Source organism: Populus trichocarpa, chromosome 4 (assembly GCF_000002775.5).
Source record: "Populus trichocarpa isolate Nisqually-1 chromosome 4, P.trichocarpa_v4.1, whole genome shotgun sequence".
Lineage (NCBI taxonomy): Eukaryota > Viridiplantae > Streptophyta > Magnoliopsida > Malpighiales > Salicaceae > Populus > Populus trichocarpa.
In genome coordinates this window covers 10,248,081-10,261,415 of record NC_037288.2, presented here as the reverse complement: position 1 = coordinate 10,261,415, position 13,335 = coordinate 10,248,081, and the positions used below count along the sequence as shown (strand labels likewise).

Genomic DNA, 13,335 nt, shown 5'->3' with positions numbered 1-13,335 from the left:
ATATCATATACAATGGTGGAACAATTTGTTGTTAAAATGTAATTTAGACATGTCATCTGCATAAATAAAAGAAACCATTTGTTATGGACTTGAATGAAATTATAATGATATTGATGTTAAAATAACTTGGAGGTGTTAGATTGATGAACATTAGTATTATTCACGGACCTATAGGAAGATATGTGCTTTTAATTTATCTAACACTTCTAGATGATTTTGACATCATCCCTGGATATAGCTAGGGATTTGCTGTTTCGACATGCTTGTACAGACATCTATGTCTTGCATGCATGAAAGGGGGCAAACAGATTAGGAGATATTTGCTACTTCTACATGTATGAATTTGACTTCATAATTTTTTTGGGTTTGCCTTTTATGGTTCAATCCAATCTCAGCATCCGGTAGCGACACAGAGGATAGGGCGACACGTGTAATGAAATTTGTGGCATTGAGATTTTTTGCTCATCTCCCTTTTTTTCTCTCTTCTCTCCTTGAAATCCATGCTGGGTTAGCCAAAATTTAGAGTTTTCCTCCCATTTATTTCTTCTTTCAATTGTGGTTATTCTTCTTTTGATTAGTCTTTATTTGTTTTGAATTTTTTTTTGGATTTTTTTTCAATTTCATCATTTTCCATTTGGTTTTATTTAATTTTTATATCAAATATGATACTCTTTTTTTTATTTTTTTAAATTCTTTTCTTGATTTGTTTTTTTTTTAATTTTATCCCTCAACATTTTATTTTATTTATTTATTTTTTTAATTTTATCCCTCAACATTTTATTTTATTCATTTTTTATTCAATTTTAGTCCTTGTTCTTTTAATTGTTTTTTTTAATCATTTATTTTATTTTATGGGGTTATCCTAGGTTGTGGGTTAGTCAAGTTAACCTGAATTGTTTAAGATTTTCTTTATTGTTTTTTCAATTTCATCATTTGATATTAGACTATTGGGTCTTGATCTTTTTTTATTGTTTATGTTTTTCCTTTCTATTAGGTTATTCTGGGTAGCGAGTTAGTTAAGTTAACCTGGGGTGACTCAAGTTTTTTTCAATGGTTTTTTTTTTATATTTAACTTCAATCCTTATTTTTAGGTCATTTTCAAAAAAAAATTAATTTTTTTATCCCAATCTTATGTCGCGGGTAGCGGGTTAGTTGAGTTAACCCGAGTTGACTCAGGTTTTTTTTTTTTAATGTTTTTTTTAAAATTTTATCATTTGAGATTAAATTATTGGGCTTTAAGTTTTGTGGTTTTTTCTGCTTTCCATTTTACAAGTCATTCTGATCTTATATTTTATATATTAGTTAAGGTAACTCGAGTTGACTCAGATTATCATCACTTGAATTTTTTTTTTCACATTAGATAAAATTTGATTCGAACTGTAATGTAGTGTGAAAAATAAAAATCTAGTATTCAACCGAAAGTAATTTGATATTGGCCCTAGATATATAGGTGAAAATGGGTGACCATATGGATTTCACGCAACGTTGAGAACTACTTTCCATATTACATTGTAAAATGATTGGTTTTTGCGGCTGTTAAGTCTGGACTTTATTTTTACATTGAAAAAAAAACAATTTTGAATTAAAAATAAAATAATTAACATTGCTATTTAATTTATTTTCACAGATATTTTAATAATATATAAATTTAATTTTTATTTTAAATATAACAAATTATAAAAAATTATGAATTGAATTCAATTTAAATTACTGCGGAATTGAATTCAATGGACAAAAATAAACAAAGACGATTTAGCTAAAACCCCAAAGAAGGTTCAAGCAGGGTTTAAGGCGGCCACTATAGCATGCCCTCGCCTCTATGAATTCAATTATTTTCTCGAATTCCATTACCAATACATTTCAATTCATCTCTCAATCACTTCAATTCCATTTTTTTTTCATTTCCTTGAAAATTCTTAACATAAAAATTTGATGTCCAGTGCCAACCCCCATATATTCTCTACCAAAAAAATTGATCCTTTGATTGCTTTTGATAAGAAACCCTCAATTCTATCCCTAATCAATTCAAAACCATCCACAGTTATGTGGAGAAACGTTGCAAAACAAGCCATTTTGAAACCCCAATCAAAGTCTCTCAATTTCCCTTCATTTCCAAAAACTCACAGCTTTTTAGGAGCCCCTCAAGAACCCATCTTTTTTGAGAAATCCAAGTTCCATTCAGTTAATAACTCAAGTCCACAGCTGTGTTTTCGCCGAATTGGCGAAATATCAACCCATAAGGATTATATGGGAAAACCTAGTTTTGGTTTTTTGAGAAATGGTGATAGTAGTAATGGGAATCTGTGTAGTGGGTTGTGTCCAAGAGGATATGTGAGTGTAGCTGAGGCAGTGTCATCAACAGACGTTGAAGATAATGTGGTTGTTGATGAGGAATTGCAAGAATTGCTGCAAGACACGAGGAAAGAAGAGGAGAAAGAGAAGGACTTTAGGAGGAGAAGGAGGCTACATGCTAACCGTGGAATGGGGTCAGGGAAGTATAAGGCCTTAAGGAGAAGGCAAGTGAAGATTGAGGCTGAAGCATGGGAACAGGCAGCGAAAGAATATAAGGAACTTCTAAAGGATATGTGTGAGCATAAGTTGGCTCCTAATTTGCCATATATGAAGGGTTTGTTTCTTGGTTGGTTTGAGCCTTTGAGAGATGCAATTGCGAAAGAGCAGGAGTCGATTAGAAGAGGGAAGACCAGACCGGATTATTCTCCGTATTTTGATCTGTTGCCAGCTGATATGATGTCTGTTATTACTATGCATAAGCTCACAGCAATGGTGATGATAGGTGGGGAACATGGATGTGCAAGAGTTGTGGCTGCTGCTTGTATGATTGGTGATGCAATTGAGCAGGAGGTAAGTGATTTTAACCTGTTTTATTTGCTTATTTTATGGTTGCTGTTTGATTTATAGACAGAGGTTAATGAGTGCCCGGATAAAATATAGTAAGATGAGGGGAAACATAAAGGTCCTTAAAATTGCATTTAGACAGCCTTCATCTGAGGTGATGAACTTGGAAGAAAGGTGGAGTTACCATCGATAAAAATCAGCTATGGAACTTAGATTATGAAACCTCAGTAATGCCTGTAAAATTAGATTTTTCCTTTACGTCTGTAAAATTTTGTGTGTCCAATGTTGAAGGAGGTTTTTTCTGAATTTCTTTTCCTATATATCTATAGTTTTCACCTTCAGCTTTATTTTGATTCCGCATGAATTCAAGTTCTTGTGTTGTTTAATAGTTCCAGTGAAGACATTAAATTTAGGCAGGGCATGACAATGTAGTGTAATGTAACATCTTTTAGATACCAAGTTCTTACAACTTTGTCATTATACATTAAACTTTTCATGTCATGGGCCTTATTAAGCTGAATACTCTATTCCACCTTTCTTTATTGAGCTACACTTTCTTCAAATTCTGAACATGGTGGACCAATAAGAGTGAGATTTCAACTTCCCTTTGTTAGAACACATCTCATGTTAGGACACTCCATGTCACTATGGATTTGTACTATTGCATATCCCTGTTGGAGACAACAATTATCTTTAGCATTTCAATTATGCAAGTTTTTGTTTGTGCCTTTGTTTAATAATTTTTTTTTAAGTTTTTTACCTAGTTTAGACCTTAAAGGCACATGTGACACTTTACTCCAGTGTCTCCTCTGACTTTGGGAGTTCCTTCTTTTTTTTTAAATAAAAAAACTATACAATGCAGAAATATTTAGGAATACCATTCTTAATCAATATATTGGACCCCCTAACTCTCCAGCCTTGTTCTCTTTCTTTCAGCTGAGGGCTGAATCTGTGACTGTTTCTGTGATAAAACAGATTAGGATACACAATTTCTTGGAGAAAACAAGGAAGAAAAAGGAAAACGCTGATAATAGCAAGAATAGTGTAGAAGGTGAATCCCCTGCTGTCATGAATGAAGAAGAGAAGCTAAGAAAAAAGGTTACTGATTTGATTAAAAAACAAAAGCTGCCAGCAGTGAGGAAGATTGTGAAGGGACACGATGATTCAAAATCATGGAGCACGGATGCTAAGGCCAAGGTTTGTGTGCATGTAATCATAGGTGAAAGCTAATTTTCTTGAACTAATGTACCATATTCAAATTTGATTCTGTCCTTGCACTTTGCAGGTCGGCAGCCGTCTAATTGAATTGCTGTTACAAACAGCTTATATACAGCCTCCTCCTGATCAGTTAGCTGATAGTCCACCTGATCTTCGACCTGCATTTGTACACACGTTCAGAACTGTGTCATATGAAAATAAGTACGGAGCCATTCTTTTTTCAGCTCGATGAGCTCAATTTATTTATCTCCCCTGTAATTGCTTCAAACTGATGCACACATTGGCCTTTTCTTAACAGGAAGACTTCCAGAAAATATGGTGTTATTCAATGTGACTCGCTAGTCCTCAAAGGCCTTGAGCAAACTGTGAGTAACCTTGTTATATTTCGTTCTTTTAATGAAATCCAGTTTTCATATTTTATTGTCCTTTATAACATTGAACTTGCATGGGGTATGCCATCTATTTCAGAGCAGATAGGTAGTTTCTAGATTTTACAGCTGAAACAAATATGATCTGCAGACAATTTCCTTGGTGCCTTTTAAGTCGCAGAAGTTTTTGTTCTTTTTTCTTGTACAAGGAGCCATAAAAAGTGTTATTTCTCCAAACAGGATAGGCACATAGTGATTCCTTATATGCCAATGTTGGTGCCACCGCTTCGATGGAGAGGGTACGGTAAATTTTGATTTTATATTTACAGTTTTGCCATGTTTGTCTTGCTTTAATTTGATCTTTTCTAGTTGGATATAATTTCCAAGTTCCAAAATATTCACCTTGTTTCAGTTACTTCTGCTTGATGCCTGGAGTTGTTTTCAGTTTTTTTTTTTTTGGTCAAGTTAATCTCTTAAAATGGTGTGATTGATGAATTGATGGATTTCTGAAATTAAAGTCTGGAATTCCGATTTTAAATTAGCATCCTAGCATATTTCACGGCCCTGCCTTTCCATTTCCTAAACCTTCGGTGGAAGAACGACTAATTGTCTTGCAAGTGTTTATTGAAATGGTGAATATGAGATATGAGATATGAGATGGAAGAGTTTGTCTAGGATTCTCAAGATAATTGAGAGCACTGTTTTAAAACATTGATGAGCATTTGCAAATTACTATCATGTTCAAGAAGGGAAAATTAACATTATTGGGCAGCAAATTTTAGAGATTGATATGGAATTCTTTACTGTAAATGTTTATTTATGTTAAAGGGAAAGGTATGCTTCCGGAAAAGAATGATTGGCAGTTAGAGATAAAATATAGAAAAAGGAAAGGTACTATGTTTTCTACAAGGATTCTGTGGTGGATGATTCTGGTACAAGAAAAGTTACAGTGTCAAATTATTGTATGGAGTTAATTTAAGATTAGGATAGTACATGGAGAACTCAATTGAAGTGCTTTAGTTCAGGTGAGGACTTGTAAATGGGCCATACATAGGAAAACATTATTTATTTCAAATGTGCCAGAAGGGCATGGAGACAACAGATGATTTCATGAGAGAAATGGCACAGATGGATCTCTGCATTCAAACCGAGTTGTTTGAACTTTGTTGTTTTCTGAGTTGGTTAGGATTTCATGGAGTGTGGTTAAGTTTTTCTTGATGTAGGTTGATTTTTTTGTAAAACAAAATTGTAAGAAGACAGATGAAGGAAGCTCCATGGATAAGGATAAAGAAGGAAAAGCAGTGAGTAACCAGTTAAATCAGTAGATTACTTTCATTAAATATTATTGCGGAAACATGAGTGATGTGTTTACTTAATGATGGTCAATTTGTACTCAAGAGTGGTTGTTTATTTAAATGTAATATGAGAAATTATTCTGATGACCTTGACTGTCAATATGCAAAAATGAAGTGTTTTGATTTTTTGATGCGACAACATTGGGTTCATAGGGATAAATATCTTGATATTCTAAACTTTCTCCTTTCTGACACTCTCCCTCCCTCCCTCTCTCTCAATATATGCGCGTGCACGCGCATGTGTATAAATAAGGCATCATGTCATTACATTTTGATTGGTGTCCATTTTATCCACTATCAAATGAATTGCTCTTCTGATAAATGAGAATTTTACTGATCAAAAGCAACTGAAACAGGAGATGTCCTGACTAATAGTCACCAAAAGCTGAAGGAAAACCGAACTAGCTGAAAAACAATAAAGAAATTAATAGCTAAAGTTAGCTACAGTAGTTCCAAAGTTGTCAAATCATGATCCATTTGGGTCTTCCAAGAGGTTTCAGGTCCTCTGTTCTTTTGGATCTGGACTGTACAGATTGAATAATAGACTTCAAAATATGAACTGCTGCTCATCTGCATTGTTGTGAATCATGTGATTTCTTGCTTTCCAAACCAAATAGATGTATGCACACCAATCAATATGCAACAGAATGGCCTGAAAATTCTTCCATGCAAACTTTTTGGCCCACCAGAATTCTTTATCTCGATCACCGATCACCAATCACCAATCACCAATTACCATTTAGCCTGGTAATCACACAAGGAAAGAACCAGTTGCCAAACATTCTTGGTTTATATGACAGGAAATGAATAGGTGATCAATCCTCATTGGAAAAAGTACACATTGCTTTGGAATATGAAGTGGCCTCTAGAGCAGCTTGTGCCATTCAACCTGTTGCCTTGAAATCTGATAAGATCCCTAGCACTTTTGGTTGTATCCATTAGGAGTGGATTCCAGGAAGAACTGTCAATCAACAAAAAGCAAAGATAGATTATACCAGAGATTGCACTCTGAATAACTTCCATTTGATTAGATCGAGCATCAGGCCAAAACCATCGCTGGAGGCACATAAGCATAGTCCCTACTATAATTCATTTTAGATCCTCCTATACAAATCTGGAAGATGCAAATGTTTCTTACAGGTTCCTCACACACGTTACTTCAATCTGGATGTTTTGACTTGGTGGATGGATTCTGGTTCCCATGTAGTTATTGCAACTCTTAACACCACTATTGCTTCTAGTAATAAATCAGGACCTTGCATTTAAGTAGCATTTTTGAGTTCTATGCACTTCTTACATAATTGCATAATAGCTTGTGATATTTAACTCTCTGACTTGTGTCAACCATAACCTTCATGCCCTTTGCAGTTATGATAAAGGTGCACACCTGTTCTTACCATCCTATGTCATGCGGATACATGGTGCTAAACAGCAACGTGAAGCAGTTAAGAGGACACCTAAGAAGCAGCTACAGCTAGTTTTTGAGGTCTGTACATATTAGATGCATTGCATGGTTACTGCTGCATATTGTGTTGTTTGAACAAAATCTTATATGGTACTACATGTGAAAACTGAGAATCGTGTATGTGCTATCACATGTATGTAGATTTTTCAAGAAGCTAATCGTTTGTTTGAATAAATTTTCCAGGCCCTGGATACATTAGGAAATACCAAATGGAGGGTAAATAAGAGGGTACTTAGTGTTGTTGATAGGATATGGAATAATGGAGGTCGTCTTGCTGATTTGGTAGACCGCAGTGATGTGAGTATCTTTTCTAATTTTGCTCCTAGTAACTCCAGTTTTTTTTAGAAACTCTTTTACTTTTTCTTTGTGTTCTAATAGTTGATTATGATTTTTGTAGCAACTAGAAAACCTCTCATTTAATGGCTTCATTTCAGGTTCCTTTACCTGAGAAGCCGGAAACAGAAGATGAAGCACTGCTAAAGAAGTGGAAGTGGAAAGTCAAAAGTGTGAAAAAAGAGAATAGGGAAAGACATTCACGCCGTTGCGACACAGAACTTAAAATTGCTGTAAAATTCATTTGACTTTATTTTAGATAGTACACTTTCAATTTCCTTGGGGTTTATGTCAATGTTCTTAATGGGCTCCAGGTAGCACGGAAGATGAAAAATGAAGAAGGTTTCTATTATCCACACAATCTTGACTTTCGTGGCCGTGCCTACCCCATGCACCCATATTTAAACCATCTCGGCTCAGATCTATGCCGGGGTATTTTGGAGTTTGCAGAGGGACGTCCTCTTGGAAAGTCAGGCTTACGCTGGCTGAAGATACACCTTGCAAATCTGTTTGCTTGTGGTGTAGACAAGTTATCCCATGAGGGACGAATAGCTTTTACTGAGAATCACCTTGATGATATATTTGATTCTGCGGACAAACCACTTGAAGGAAAGCGTTGGTGGTTGCACGCAGAAGATCCGTTTCAGTGCTTGGCTGTGTGCATTAACCTCACTGAAGCTTTGAGAAGCTCCTCTCCAGAAACATGCCTTTCACATATTCCTATTCATCAGGTATATCTTATCAATGTCATTGCTTTGTGCTCATATGAACTTCTTGTAGACATTGTTTAGAAGGATTATAAAGCATCCTTCTCAGTTGAGCACAGTTTTACTGAAATTATAGGGAATGGATTGAGAGAAGCAGAGGTATTAGTAAGATGAATGGAAGAAGGAGAGTCAAGATTCTTTGTTATTGTACCTTGCTCCAATTGCTTTTGGAAAATGAAAGAAATGATAAGCTTAGGTTGCTTCTATTGGCACTATTGCTAAAAAAAAGTCAAACTATGTGGGACACTCAACTTAAACACTAATGCCAGACTGTTCTCTTTCTTTTCCCTGGGCTTATGTTTGCTCTTCTGGCCTAGTAATTTATTTTACTCTGATATTTCTGTATTTTGTCATAACTTGTACTGCCTTCTGAGGTACCCCTTCCCTGTTATGGTTCTCTGTAGGATGGTTCCTGCAATGGTCTGCAACACTATGCTGCACTTGGAAGAGACAAGGTAGTGTCCCTAACTTGAATTGGAAGATGGTATTAAGTTTTACTTTTCTATATGATTACTGCTGATATACAAAACCCGATACCCGCAATCTGCTTGTCTGATTTTCATATGCTGATGCCAATCCTTGTTGAATTCAAGTTGCCTTTTCATGCAAACTTTCTTTTTTTGAACTTTGTTTTTGTTTTTGGGAAAAAAAATGCCTGTGATTATACTTTGAACCCCTCTGTGTTGTTAAATCATTGGAGTCTTGAACAGTTGGGAGCAGCTGCTGTTAATCTAGTTGCTGGAGAGAAGCCCACAGATGTCTACTCAGGAATAGCTGCTAGGTAAGTGGTTTTCTCATGATACCGTTGAAAAGATTGGAACTCAGATGTGCTTTTGTTGAAGCAAATCAATGGAGATGATGGTTTTCTACTCCACTGATTTAAAGATTAGATCTAAAACTTGAAAATCCAGAGATTTGAAAAACTAAAAAAAATATGCTGAAAATTGAGGCAACTCTTGGGTAGTTAGCTTAATTAAGGGATTCCCTTTTTAATTCTGAAGTTCCAAATCACAAGAAGACATAATCTGAATTTTAGACTTCTGACCAACTCTTGAGAGGACAGCCACAAATATGATCTTTGGAATATAAGCCAAAACGCCTCCTAATTAGGAGCTTTTTTTGCAACACACCAGCATGTATTGGTTCGATTAAATTCTGCAATAAGCATTATTGTCTCAAAGCCTAAGAGTTTGGAAGCATTACTATCTCAAAGCCAAAGAAGAATGTATTTAACTGGCTGAGTTTTCTGGCGTTCTTGGAAATGTAGGTATATGTAATTAAGAAGTAACATCCAATCAAAGATCAATATTTCTGTTTAAATTAGGAACTCCTAATTTGTTTCAATTCAATCAAAGAAAAACTTCAATCAGCTAAGTGCATATTTCATGGCCTATGACCAGATCCATGAAGTCAAATTCCTGTGGTATCCATTGGATGTGTTTGGTTGGAGCCAAATTTGTATAGCCTTTACAAGAATCTTTCTTTTTCCATCCTCTTTTTGTGATCATGCATTGCTGGTTGTGAAGCAAGCAGATATCTGCAAAAAGAACGTGATGAATGTGAACTTTTGTAATGCAGAGTACTTGACATCATGCGGAGTGATGCACAGGAAGATCCAGAAGTTTTTCCTGACGCTTTGCGTGCAAGAAGATTAATCAGTCAGGTTTTCTTCAAGCTTTCATTCTCGATTATAGTGGTCTTCTGTCACTAAGGGATGGCTTGGTTACAACTGGGTCAAAACTGCACCATGCTTTCCTTCTTCTTTTTTTCCAACTCATTCAAAGAATAGGGTGTGCTTTTCATAGAGGGTAAGTTCTTATGCTTTCGAACTAATAGTAATTTGACATAATCTAGGTGGATAGGAAATTGGTGAAGCAGACAGTGATGACATCTGTGTATGGTGTGACTTACATTGGTGCTAGAGACCAAATTGAAAGGAGGTTAAAGGAACGTGGTCTCACAGACAATTCAGAGATCTTCGGTTGTTCTTGCTATGCTGCAAAGGTGTGAAAGGAGCATCCTGACAAGGAGGATTGATAATTCCTTAGCCTCACTCTTTCATAAAACAGGTCACTGACAATATTTTATTTTATTGCTTTATCAGGTGACCTTAACTGCCTTAGGAGAGATGTTTGAAGCTGCACGAAGTATCATGAACTGGCTTGGGGAATGTGCAAAGGTGATTCTGTCTCATCTATTTATTTGTTTTTTCCTTTGTATTGATTTTTTTTGTTATTGTTTCTAAACCATCAACTGACATTCTGTTTACCTTTTTTCTTTTTGTTGTCCATATGACTGTTGACTGTTTAACATGACCAGATTATTGCATCTGAAAATGAGCCAGTGCGATGGACAACTCCACTAGGACTTCCTGTTGTACAGCCTTACCGTAAATTAGGGAAGCATGTTGTGAGTTCTATAACATTTGCAGAAGCATAGTAGATCATTAATTGTACTTACTGGACAAAAAAAAAGTAAAGAAAAGAAATTGATTGGCATTTTGTTACGTTGATAGAAATGGCATTTTGAATTCTCTTATCTTCCTTTCATACAATTTTTGCAGATCAAAACCTCCCTGCAGTTTTTAACACTACAAAAGGAAACTGACAAGGTAATGTTTCTGTTTTCTGCTCTAGTTAATAGAGATTCCATATTATCTATTGTGGCTTGTGAGTCTCTGCTAGGATGTTGATAGCGCATCTAATTGTGAAAGGTCTGAAATAACCTGTTTTTATGGCTGAAAATATTGTTCTAGGATCATAGTTATCTTACATGGGTACATTCTGTAAACTGTTTCCTAATATACTGAATTTCTGGTAGACTTTAGCAGGTGCCTAAGTTTTTTGTCCAGCTAAATTTTCCTGCTTTTGTTTTTTTAGTTCGGTCTGGACTAATCAAAATACTAAAAGAAAGGGAAAAAATGTTGAACCTTCCGGGTCTTGGATCTCAAATTTGGTGGTTCTTTTACTGTTACAGGTTATGGTCAAACGACAGAGAACAGCTTTCCCACCAAATTTTGTTCATTCCCTTGATGGTTCTCATATGATGATGACTGCAGTTGCCTGCAAAAGGGCAGGCTTAAAATTTGCAGGTTTTTTTCACTTGTAACTGGATTTTGTCTTAAATGTTGACCTATTCCTAGTTTTGATTTCTTATTACTGTATATGGCATACCATTACAGGAGTTCACGATTCATATTGGACGCATGCATGTGATGTGGATGAAATGAACAGGATACTGAGGGAAAAGTTTGTTGAACTCTATGAAACACCTATATTAAAAAATGTAAGTATTAGCACTGCTATATTGCTCTACAAACTGGAAAGATAAATGGCCCATCCATTGCCTAGCATCATTATGTATTTGTACAAGGGAAAAGCCCCCCAATACAATATTTTTGAAGTTTTTTTGGTAGAGCCGACAAGAGGCAAGTTAATTTTCTTACACTTTAATCGATTGTGATTGTCTTGGTGCGGAGAGAAGGATGAAGAGATATATGGCATTATGTTTAAATAAACAACACTTGCTGCCGTTTATTAAAACATCCTTTATAATTTGCTCTCAACCGCAGTTTCGACTGTGTTTTGGGATAAAAAGATGCCTATAATTTCTACTTGGATTTGCACTTGAAATAACTGTGTGGTGTCAAATCCATCATTTATACCTTCTGTTCTGAATGCAGTTGTTGGAGAGCTTCCAAAAGTCCTTTCCTACACTGTCTTTTCCGCCTTTGCCTGAATGGGGAGACTTTGAGTTGAGGCAAGTGTTGGAATCACCTTATTTCTTCAACTGATTCAGTGCAACGGGTCCTCACATTGCTACACTAACATGACACCAATCTTTAATGGGTGTCATTCATTCTTTGTTTCTTGTCAAGCATGATTATGGAAAGGTGTGATCTAATGAAAACTTCCTGCAAGAGACTAGCCTCACTATTGTATATAATATCTTGAAAGAGGTCATCAGGCATGGGAGATCTTCGTTAAGTCTCTTTTCCATTGACTCAGCTCTGAATGCTGTTGTATAGCAAGCACAGATATTTTGTGGTGGGTATAGGCTTCTCTGGGGTTCTTGCATTGAACAAAGAGTGAATGAAGAGATAGCAAGATTATAGGGGCTTATGACAAGGTGGCTTCATTGATTTTTGAGAATGATTCAGAGCTTCGTGATTTTGAAACATCCCTTGACTCCAGGAATGGGGAGACAGAGAGAGAGAGAGAGAGAGTATGAGGGCCCATGGTTATGTGCTACGAAATGCTGGATGCATATGTTTCTGCCTTGACGGATTGGTATGTTATTATACCGCCATTGATCCTTGTCGCCCACACTGAAAATGTAATGTGAATAATAATATTATTGTAGTTTCTATGTAATGATTGGCAACTTGGGATGAAAGGTTTTTTTGACCAGCGAAAAACTGGCTTTCGGGTGTACAGAAATGAAGCAGAGGCACAAGAAATATTTCAACAAAAAACCAGGGTGGTTTGGAAACCACCATTTGATGCTAAACTACCCTTAAAGTTCATTTGGTGAAAGTTTGTCAATTTATGATTCAAATGAAATCTATACTCTCCACTCGTATCATCTTTTAGTTTTTGTTGTGAAGGTAATTCCATCATAGTGGAGCAGTTTTCAATTTTTCCCTTCCTTTTTTTTTTTCCCCGTTTTAACTGGTTTCTGGGCACTAGAAACCCTTCTGACAAAGGCATGGTTGTAGTTTTAATTTTTGTATTTCCATGCTAGATAATTGACCTCGTCGAAGGTTGAATTAAAAAATATTTGATCTTGAGGGAGCTATTCAAACTTTTTTGTTTAATTATGTCAATAATTATTTTTATAAAAAACATAATAATTTAAATTAGCATAACCCTTATTTTTTTATTAATCTATTTTTATCAACTAAAAAATATAGTCTTTTTTTAGTAATGTACTTCATTTAATAAAAATCAAAGACAATTAGAATAAATATCCAA

General features: G+C 35.5%; 1 protein-coding gene across 2 annotated transcripts; it reads left to right on the top strand.

Annotated features, from left to right (window-relative positions):
- The first annotated feature begins 1,730 nt into the window (after window positions 1-1,730).
- Window positions 1,731-12,943, top strand: LOC18097654 (DNA-directed RNA polymerase 2B, chloroplastic/mitochondrial). 2 transcript variants are annotated; one of them, XM_006384187.3, is made up of 19 exons: window positions 1,731-2,862; window positions 3,793-4,053; window positions 4,142-4,275; window positions 4,373-4,439; window positions 4,683-4,741; window positions 7,166-7,283; window positions 7,446-7,559; window positions 7,697-7,828; window positions 7,910-8,326; window positions 8,767-8,817; window positions 9,073-9,143; window positions 9,941-10,025; window positions 10,217-10,366; window positions 10,467-10,541; window positions 10,682-10,771; window positions 10,926-10,973; window positions 11,339-11,453; window positions 11,544-11,647; window positions 12,045-12,943. In XM_006384187.3, the coding sequence occupies exons 1-19, from the start codon at window positions 1,933-1,935 to the stop codon at window positions 12,153-12,155; spliced, it is 3,132 nt and encodes a 1,043-aa protein (XP_006384249.3). In that variant the 5' UTR covers window positions 1,731-1,932; the 3' UTR covers window positions 12,156-12,943. The 2 variants fall into 2 exon arrangements, with proteins under 2 accessions (XP_006384249.3, XP_024455991.2); XM_024600223.2 differs by having other exon boundaries at window positions 1,732-2,862; window positions 3,832-4,053.
- The last annotated feature ends 392 nt before the right edge of the window (window positions 12,944-13,335 follow it).

What these genes read in the sequence shown, in the direction of transcription:
- LOC18097654 (XM_006384187.3), top strand. Translation starts at nt 1,933, where the DNA reads ATGTCCAGTGCCAACCCCCATATATTCTCTACCAAAAAAATTGATCCT. An exon ending in CTGCACTTGGAAGAGACAAG is followed by an intron (nt 8,818 to 9,072) that starts GTAGTGTCCCTA and finishes AGTCTTGAACAG; the next exon opens with TTGGGAGCAGCTGCTGTTAA. An exon ending in GTAAATTAGGGAAGCATGTT is followed by an intron (nt 10,772 to 10,925) that starts GTGAGTTCTATA and finishes CAATTTTTGCAG; the next exon opens with ATCAAAACCTCCCTGCAGTT.